The sequence below is a fragment of the Lepeophtheirus salmonis genome, chromosome 13 (genome assembly GCF_016086655.4).
Source record: "Lepeophtheirus salmonis chromosome 13, UVic_Lsal_1.4, whole genome shotgun sequence".
NCBI classification, from domain to species: Eukaryota; Metazoa; Arthropoda; class Copepoda; order Siphonostomatoida; family Caligidae; genus Lepeophtheirus; species Lepeophtheirus salmonis.
In genome coordinates this window covers 14,205,747-14,215,970 of record NC_052143.2, presented here as the reverse complement: position 1 = coordinate 14,215,970, position 10,224 = coordinate 14,205,747, and the positions used below count along the sequence as shown (strand labels likewise).

Sequence of the window (10,224 nt, the reverse complement as noted above, 5' to 3'; positions counted from 1 at the left end):
ATTTGGTAATTATTAGTGTAGTACCTCAATGACTACAATTACTGGGATAATTGCTTCGCAACCAAACAACAGCGAGGTACTATAGTATAAAAGTCGATGGTTTTTTGGCATAAATACTATACATGTGATGACTAGTAGGGAAGCACGTTTTTTGATACTGATTACTTTTTACTGAGAGTATTTGTGTGTATATCATGTAAAGAAAATAGAAACATGGACATAATTGTACATTAATAGTAATGCTGTATATTATACCAAAACTAAATACACAAAACCAATCCAAAAATAATAGTCATATCACAATTTAATTCTAAAGATCTACATCTTCAACAATGAGTTAATGATTTACGATTTGTCAGTTCTGTAAAAAACACTTGAGGCATTCACTTTTTTGACATGTAGATTCACTTTCATTTTACTTGAATCTGAAAAGTCCCTAATAATATCCGTGGACACATCAGGCCCACCGATATTTGTTTGTTTTTCGATTAATTTGAAGTCTCCTTCCTTTTTGAATGTAAAACGAACAGTCTGACCATCCATTCTGGTGGTAGTGGACTCTTCATTCAGCTTAAACTCTGCTTCATGGCTGCGAAAAATAGTGTCTGTTCGTATTTTCCACAAGCAACCTTCATCCTAGAAGACAATGTATTAAAAATTTACAGTCTCGATAAGTCGAAATACATGTGATTTTTCAAGTAGCAGTATGCACAATTTCATATTTAATTAAACATTATTAAAAAACAACATTTTGGCAAAAAGATGCATGAAATTTGACAAAGGAACAAAGGGAGTCAATTGTATATATAACTTACAACAGAAGATTCAAAAGGACATTTCTTCGATATCGTGACTACAGGAGAGGCTAGAAGAGCTAGAGACCGTAGTAGGTAAGGCACTCCTAATTCCTTCAAATAAGCTTCAAAATTATTAGAATGTCCATAAGTAAAAGTTCCTGTGAGAAGAGAGTCAGAGGGGCTCAGGAGTACAGTCGAAGTAGTGTTTGTGGTGTTGTTCATTTCTTCTGAAGCAACAGTTGGTGTTCCAGAAATGATTCCCTTGCTCAGAGTGATAGAGAGGATGAACCGAGTGAAAAGAGTGGACAAGGGTTTGAAAGTCATAATAAATATGAGCCAGCTAAAGAGCATTTTCCTTTTTACAACTGATGCTCGCTTTTAATTTTTCAGTTGAGAAGGATACGCGATTCGTCGTCTTTGTAAAGGAATATTATGTTAAAAAGAACAATGATTTTAGAATAGTATGACGAAGGGTTGTAGAAAGTAGGACAAATATTGTAAGCGTTTTGCTTTCTCATTGACATATGTTGGTGCTTCCTTCCTTGTTCAGTGATTGTCAACAGCAAGTACTTTCTTTTGAATCTGAAAAACAAAGGATATTATATATTGGTATTACCGTAATTTATTAATATAGAGTGTGGGTATGTTAATTATTAGCATATAAAACAAAGATATCATAGTAACTTTTTAAATAGGTTGAAATAGCTTTTGTTAGATAAGTACAATGGGATGTACTTACATATTAACGAAATATCTTACTGTAACAAATTTACCTTGTGAATAACTTTTTAGAGAAGGGATGAACAATTATTGAAATAATCATCTGAGTGTCCAATTGTTCTTTAGTTTCCTTGTTTGGCTCAATTATAACTTTCAAGTTTTTAAAAGATTCTGATAAGTGAAAAAAAAATGAGTCATTCTCTTACGCATTAGAAACTAATGGGAAAATGACTCAGTTTAATATTTCCTTTAATCAATTATAATTATTTTTCCTTTTCAATATTTTGAATAGAAACACGTGTCTAATAAATTTGTAAGAAAATGCCTTATTCATTCTAAGTACTTACTTGACGTAACATATATGTAAATTAGGGTGTCCCGTTAATGTATTTTTTTGATCTATGCAAACACATGGGCATCAAAATTTTTGTAATTTTACAAAAATTATGAAAATAGTAAAAACTTTTTTAAATCGTTTGGAGGGCTCTAATACTCTTATAAGTTTTGTAAAATTTACGTCTTCACAAATTTAAACCGTATCTCTAAATAATACAAAAATGAATTTTCAGAGTTGTTTTATGATTAAAACAATAATGGATATTTGGTAGAGCACAAAACCTCCGCATATGGTCATTTTTTGGTGTTACCTTGACCTTGGAATTTGTTCTTGTCCTCTCAAAATGTAATGCCCTCTTACTGTGACCATATATAATCTTAGCAAAAAGTTTGATCAAAATAAATCTGTAACTTTTATTATTATATTTTATTTTATTATTAAAATCAATGATACTAAAATTTTACGTCAAAAGCACAATAATCTCGGTATAGTCTATTGTTTACTTTTGGTGGTTTAAATATTCTACTTTTAGTGATTATTTCAGATTCCCTAGCTTTTATTATTCTTCGCAATGCCAACTCCGGAATGTGGTCACGCATACTGACAAGTAGGTTTTCTTTGAAATATGTTTTTGCTTGATTAGGAATCACACTGTTTTTCGATGGATTATGATTACTTGTTTAAAGTCTGAGTAAACGATTAGCAATAGTAAGCCATCTTAAGTTTGCCAATTTTCCAGATTTACAGTTTGCGAGCTCAGGAGTATAGGAACCAGATGAAATCGCTTGACATATTTTATACAGATCTTTTTTATCTGTACTTGATGGATCGACCACATTCTTCGGCAAGTTGAACAAATTACCAGTCACCGTAGAAAAAGGAACGAATGCTTCATTTTCACAGCCAGCCAATTGTTTTCCAATTGGTCCGCAATATTCTTTAGGCCACAATGTGCCACTATCGAAACTCAAAAATAAATGTCGAACGGGTAACTCATTGGCATGAAGCATACAAATGCACCATTGTAATGGTCTTTCTAAATATTGAATCACACCACCTTTCCCACCGGTGTTAGTTTCAGTTTCTTCACGCCCAACGTAAATTACGCTATCTAAATTCCAACCTTGTCCCTCTAATAAATTTGTGATCGAAATAAAAACGACCCTACTTGTAATACAACTTGTCATTGTGTGTCCCTAATAAAATGATTCAGGTTCTGACGAAGCTGAGATGTGATCTTCTATAACTTCTTTGCGATGATAACGGTCCCCTATTTTCCTATTTATCTGATCTTTTTCTTTTCGTCCATCAAAGTAATTACTTCTAATGACAACTCCTTAAAAAAAGCTTTTGAAGCTTCTATACGAGCTTTAGATACAGTTCTATGAATTTTGTTTTGATCAATAACCAAAGGTGAATTTTCTACGGAAACTAAGCCAAAATCAACCAAAACTGTAGAAGCAACAGCAGCAGCAGATTGCAGATTATTATTTAATAAAATAAAATACAATAATAAAATTTAAAGATCGATTTTGATCAAACTTGGTACTAAGATTATATTTGGTCATAGTAAGAGCCCATTAAATTTTGAGAAGTCAAAATCACATTAAAAAATGACAATAGGCTGAGGTTTTGTGCTCTACCAAATGTTCATTCTTGTTTTAATCGTAAAAATACTCTGAAAATTCATTTTTTTATTATTTTAGATATAAGGTTTAAATCTGAGAAGACGAAAATTTTTACAAGACTTTGAAGAGTGGTATAGAAAACGATGCACAATATTATTATTTTTGCCATTTTCATAGTCTGTGCAAAATTACACAAATTTTGATACTCTTTGTGTTTACATAGCTCAAAAAAATACATTAACGGCACACCCTAATGTTCATATATAATATGCCACATCTCCTGATTTTCCACCTCAATTACAATGTTCATCTGTGGTCCATTGCTTCTTTGATCTTTTAGTAGAGCACTTCTATAATTCTATTTAACCAACAAAATATTTAATATCTTCCAGATTGACTAAATATTGTTATAAATAATCCTAATATAATCCTTAAGAACCTTGGAAGTAATCTTACAGTAAGCCGTAAAAAAATTGTCAATAAATCAGTACATTTCCTCTCCCAATTTTGCCCAATGTTGCGTAGTAATTTCTTCATAAAATTATTTTTTTTCAATCGTCAAAGAAAATACTTTTATGTAGTTATCATTGAAAGTATCTTTTTGCAATAATTATTGCAAATTCTCAAATTTTTGTAAAAGCTTATGTAATAATCCGGGAAAATTAATTTTCAGAGGAAAAAGTTTATGTCAATATCAATTAGGTCTGCTAAGATAAATAAATATGGTAGTAAAAAAATATCAATAAATATTTCATATACTATCAAATATAGACATTTTTGGTTCTTGTTCATTTTGTAGTTAAAATTGAGTAAGTTTACAAAATAAAAGTTATAAATAAAATACTAAATGATTTTGATCTAATCCCAAATCATCAAGATCCGAAATTTACTCATTATTGACAATTTATGGCTGTAAGGAAACTCTTCCATTTATAACAAAGTATAGATTTGAAAATAAATATTGATGCGGTTTCATATTGATTAGAAATGAAGAATACATATATGTTATCTATCAACACAAAAGCAAGTAAGAATATTTTTTCTCAAAATGAGCATGGATTACCTTTTCAAATAATCATCTTCTATTTCAATTAAACAATAAGGATGATTCATTTCCGGAGGCGCCGCAAATTGCATTTAAAATTCGTACAAATTACCGAACAAAATTAATAAAAATATAATGATAGATTAGATTTTCACAAAACAAGCAAACACTCAAAGTCTATGACGTCACTATTGCTAAAATTTTCAATTTGATGTATTGTACCGACTGCTGGCCAAGACAGACAGATTTTGCCAAAACACACAACCATTCATACACTATGTCATCAATATCAAAAAGCGTGGCGGAAGTCAAACATCAGTCGTACATGCGTTATGGTAAAATCTTGTATTTCTATTAACCTTGCGATATACCAAATTGATCCTCTATATCTAAACTATAGAACATACATCTATTTTCCTAATCCATTTGAATATTATGTATATTATCTATTATTATATACCTATTAAATATTAGGTATTAGCTGCTTAAAAAAATGGTTATTTATTATTTTCTTAATATGTGCTGATTTAGCACATATCACAATTTGGTAGTTGTTATTTTCCTAATCCTAAAGTTAAAGTAATATGTACTGACTTTACTGCGATACAACAAAAGATACTTTCATCATCCACACATTAAGTAAAAGTGATTTGACATACTCATAAATTGACAGTTCATGCCACACGCTTCTCTTTTGTAAAATATAGATGTACACATTGATTTAACATAGTTAAACTTATGATTCTAATATGAACTTCCTTTCTTCCAAATTAATTCATGTTACGCTTTTCACTAGGCGTGTAGATAAATGCATTTACATAATATGTACATATAAATTGTTTATATAAAATAAGTACGATCAATGATCATTGAACATATTCTATTTCGTATGTCAAATTTTGATACATGTATTAAAATCAAATCTCTAAATAGGTTACCATGCCCTTCATTCTTGTAATGAAAATTGAAAACTATGGAGAGGATCGACCTTCGTTTTGCTTTATTGCTAAGTAAGATCATCTTAGGCAAGGTTAATAGAAATAAAATTTTAGGTCATTATGTAATCGGGGTTGCAAGAATTTTAAAATTTGATGTATCGTACTGACTAGAGTGCTGGGTACGAAAGATAGATTTTGACAAAATACGCAAAACACTCATACAATATGACGTCAATACTAAGAAGAATGGTGGAAGTCAAACATCAATCGTACACGCGTTATGATATAACCTAAGATTAATATACAAGGTTATACCATAACGCGTGTACGACTCATGTTTGACTTCCACCACACTTTTTAATATTGACGTCATAGTAGATAATTGGTTGCGTGTTTGGTCAAAATATGTCTTTCTTGCCAAGCAGTTGGTACAATACATCAGATTGAAAATTGTAACAAAAGGGACGTCATAGACTAGGATTGGTTGCGTGTTTTTTCAAAATCTGTGTGTCTTTCCAGCAGTCGGTACGATACATAATTGAAAATTTTAGCAAGTCTAATTACACAATGGTCTAACATTGTATCTCTATTAGCCTTGGTATGACCTTGTATTTCTATTAACCTTGATCTTAGGGACAAAATCATTCATACTTTTACATGAGCTGAATCCAGTGCCGTTTTCAATATGTGCGGAATCCTGACCTTTGACTACAGGAAGGGGGAGTATGCAGTAACAGCCATGGTGGTAATAGACATCCATGGCATTTTCATTCGTACAATTAACTATTTATAACCTTCTAAATCTTTAGTATATCTAAGTGCGGACTGATGCACTTGTCTAATATGGTACTGCTCTGTTTCCACACAAATTATTGCCATGTTATGAAACAACGTGGCTCAATGGACAACGCACTGGAGAGAAAATATTCTCTTGAACTCAATGTGCGTAGCTTCGCGTCTCGGTTGTTCCTACAGAAGGAAATATACTTAATGTATATGGACTTCAAGGTCAATTCCTAGGTTAAATGGAGAATTTTAATACTATATTTTTACTTATACGTAATCAGTGCAACTCCATCTGACCAATTAAAGGAACTCTAAAAAAATGGGATTATCTTATAGCATAAGTACCTAAGTATCATTGAACTGTGACTTCAGATTTGAGACAGACTTTTAGTTTAAAACTCGAGCTCAAAAACTCGAAAAATGACTTGTGAAAAAAAAACACTTGTTCAAATCTACCAAAGTCAAAACAAATTCCATAAATAAATTTACATAACTTGAAACATTTGTAAGTTATTAAGGTATGGTTATTTGTAAATAACATGCCTAAAGAAGGAATATATAAAGAAGAAATTAAATTTTCCGATTGGAAAAGGAAACACGGTTGATACGTGTGATCTTTATTCTTTTTTGTTCATTATTTAAAAAGTCGTGATTGTGTTAATATCTAATATCTAAAAAAAGAGGGATGATTCATGCTCTATATTATGTTGTTTTGTAGCTATATGTGAGACATTGTTTCACATTCAAATGTGAGATTCCTTATGTCGAAGAAATTCATTAAAAAGGAATAAATCCGTCAAATTAAGTTCATGAAATAATAGAGAACACATTTCTACATAATGTATTAAGTAACTGGGAGGAGGGAGTATAATTCCTATTTGCTTATTGTATCAATGAATCCTCACTTATGAAACAAATTTTATGAAATATTAACAATGAATTTCGTGAAAAACGACTTGAAACAATTAACTCCTAATATTTCTTAAGGACACATTACAATTAGCCGATAAAGAATGAAGGTCTAATTATAAACCTTCAATTGTACAAAGTAAATCAAAACGAAGAATAAAAAATCTAGAAATTTGATACTTGATTTAATGTAACTTTGAGATATTGTATCCTTCACATTCTAATAAGCTTTTTTGAGGACCAACTAATGTAAATATGTCTTGACCCTTAATTACAAAAAGGTTTTCATCTATGTACCTAACTATGTGGAAATACATATAAATCCCTAATAGTCTTTGATATAATCCTCTTGATTATATTTTATGACTCATTAACTTATTCATGATGATAGTGCAGTTAAAAATATATGAAATTGGAAGATTGTGCTTCATTTTTTAATTGCTCCTGAACATATTTTTTTATTTACCCAAAGCTGACATCATTATTCTCCTATTCTTGAAGAGAGAACAATAGGTATAAAATAATCACTCGTGCGTGAAAGAGTAATTTTGAGGGTTTTTTGACAAGTTATAAGTGGAGTCGGAGAAGAATTGAATATGGACGTCAGATTAATTCCTGTCTATATCATTGCTATATAAAGAGTGGGGTTTGGATTTATTTCATTCATTTCATAACTTCTCGCAACTAATTTACTGAAACGTCATGACAGCTAAACTGCTCTCCTGCAAAAAAAATCTTATAATTGACCAAGTTGATTTTCGCTTTCTTTTTTTAATATACTGGCATTTAATATTATTTGAATCTCTGTTGATAGTTATAAATAAAGGACTCAAGAGAAACTTAGTGATAGAAAATGATGTTTCTCCCATAATAAGTTTGCTGATCGGCTTAAAATTATCAGCTGTCATAATGTCTCTTTTAAAGGTCTTGAAGGGAATTTATGCTCTACCTTGTGGGCTTGATTTAATTATTTATGATAATTAGCCAATAGTTATTAATTACAATATATTTTTCATAATGGAAACGTGTGGCACAGTGTTTCTTCCAATTATCAATATGATAACAGCGAATATCTAATCGATTTCTTGGATTATTTAATGGAGGAAATAAATAAATCAGACGAAACGGATAATGCATTTTTCTTCAAGAACTAACTCCTCAGCTAGAAGAAGATACTGTCTTGTCTGAATAGCAAACGGATATTTATATTATGTCACCTAATAATATTATTTAAGTTTATAGTGTAAAACATCCCATAAATATTTAATATTTAAAAAGTAAATTCGGTTCTTTTTTTAACAATTAAATTTTTCATTGAATTCTTTAATAAAGATAATAAAATAAAATATTAACACGTATTTTATAAAAAATAACAATTTTAAATCATGGATTTTTTTTCTGTCCGCTCTTTCCTTTTAGTTTAACTAGAGTCGAGTAGTTTGTAATGAAAAAAAGAGCGCGAGAATAAGGTGAGAGCGAGACATATGGTAAATAGCATTAGCGCATGGAAAATATTGAACTTATATTTGAATTCATATATATTTAATTAATTATGTATTTTTAAAACATTTACACCAAAGATAGGCAATAATGCATACTTGAGAGGGATGAGTTAACACCACTTCCACCGATTAAATAATGAACACAATAGAAGAAAGAGCAAACGCAATAACTGTTTTTCCATTTCTAATTTTTAAAGCGAGTACAAACTAATTAACTCTAGTCATAACTATATAGATCGTTTTCTCATGACGTCACAATTTTGGTCTATTTAGGGGGCCTAAACAATTTTATAACACAAAAACCCTTTTTTTTTTTCATTAATATTAAGGGGAATAGTGAACTATTGGACGTTAAAATGGGACAAGGAAATAAAAGGATTTAAACCTTACTGTCTGTCATAATTGTATACATTTATTATCTAGTTCTATTAATTATGTGACCTTAAAAGGTGTTCAAAATATGTTATTACATCGTTGTAGAATCCTATTTTTGTGTTTTAGATAAATATCAACTATTATAATGTAAAGAGTAATGTATTTTTCTTTAACTTTTGTTTAACTATTTCACTTTTCTCGATCAAAAAAAAAATCTACAGCTCTAGACATTTTCAGTACATATTATTTTGATTCAATTCAAATATCACTGTTTATCATTGGCATCAAGTAGTATTTAATGTAAGTGAAACGTCTTCTTTTTTTTTATGTTTAAAACCAATGTTTAATCAAGATTTATTAAAAATTTGTCTATTTTATCTATTAAAAATTTAAATTTTGATATTTATACTACATCAAAAGGACACAGTTAAATATTATTTTGGAAAAATGTTCTACAGCAAATTGTCTCTGAATTAACTATTACATAATACATGAATGATGTATTATAAAAACAGTAATTATATATAATTGATGTTTATATTTATATTATTACTATCTAAATAATATTTTACAGTTGAATATCTTTGATTTTATCTTCTCTTTGAAACGCAATATGGAATAGTATAATTTTGGATATAAAGGATCTGCATTAGCAAATATCAAAATAAAATTCCTACAATCATAAAAATTTATTTGTATTAAAAACTTACATAATTACAAGTGAGGATCCGTCCGACACTAAACAAGGAAAAACACTAACTAAACATAATAATAATTCTGAGAATTGCATACACGGAGACGGCCAAAATATTTTTCACAACTCATCAAAAGTACCGGGCGAGCGACTTTATGCATGTATGACATACCTTTGGTTTCGAAGTACACACATATACGAAGGAAGGCAGCAATATCTTTTGTAAATTATGAAATAATATGTACCTAAAGGTACATATTTGAAGTAGTATATCTCTTGAAATAAGATTTATACAAGTAATTTAATGCCCACGGCTAGATTGTTTTGATTATATAATTAGACTAATTAGACATAGTAGAATTTTGAGCGGAACGCAAACTTAAACACATGTTCCATGGAACAGAACGCTAAACGGAATTGATTTTTTTTTATGAATGCAAAACGTTCTTGGAAAAAATTCAGGAAATCAAATTATATATTTTTTATACTTTTT

The 10,224-nt window shown here is 29.7% G+C and overlaps 1 protein-coding gene across 2 annotated transcripts; it reads right to left on the bottom strand.

The window, feature by feature from the left end:
- Positions 1 to 220: 220 nt before the first annotated feature.
- Positions 221 to 9,885, bottom strand: LOC121128027 (fatty acid-binding protein). Of its 2 annotated transcripts, none has more exons than XM_040723603.2 (3): positions 9,748 to 9,885; positions 816 to 1,379; positions 221 to 636 (listed from the first exon to the last, which is right to left on the bottom strand). In XM_040723603.2, exons 2-3 carry the CDS (start codon positions 1,146 to 1,148, stop codon positions 346 to 348), a joined length of 624 nt encoding a protein of 207 aa, XP_040579537.1. In that variant the 5' UTR covers positions 1,149 to 1,379; positions 9,748 to 9,885; the 3' UTR covers positions 221 to 345. The 2 variants fall into 2 exon arrangements, with proteins under 2 accessions (XP_040579537.1, XP_071748937.1); XM_071892836.1 differs by lacking the exon at positions 9,748 to 9,885 and adding an exon at positions 1,571 to 1,730.
- Between the last annotated feature and the right edge of the window lie 339 nt (positions 9,886 to 10,224).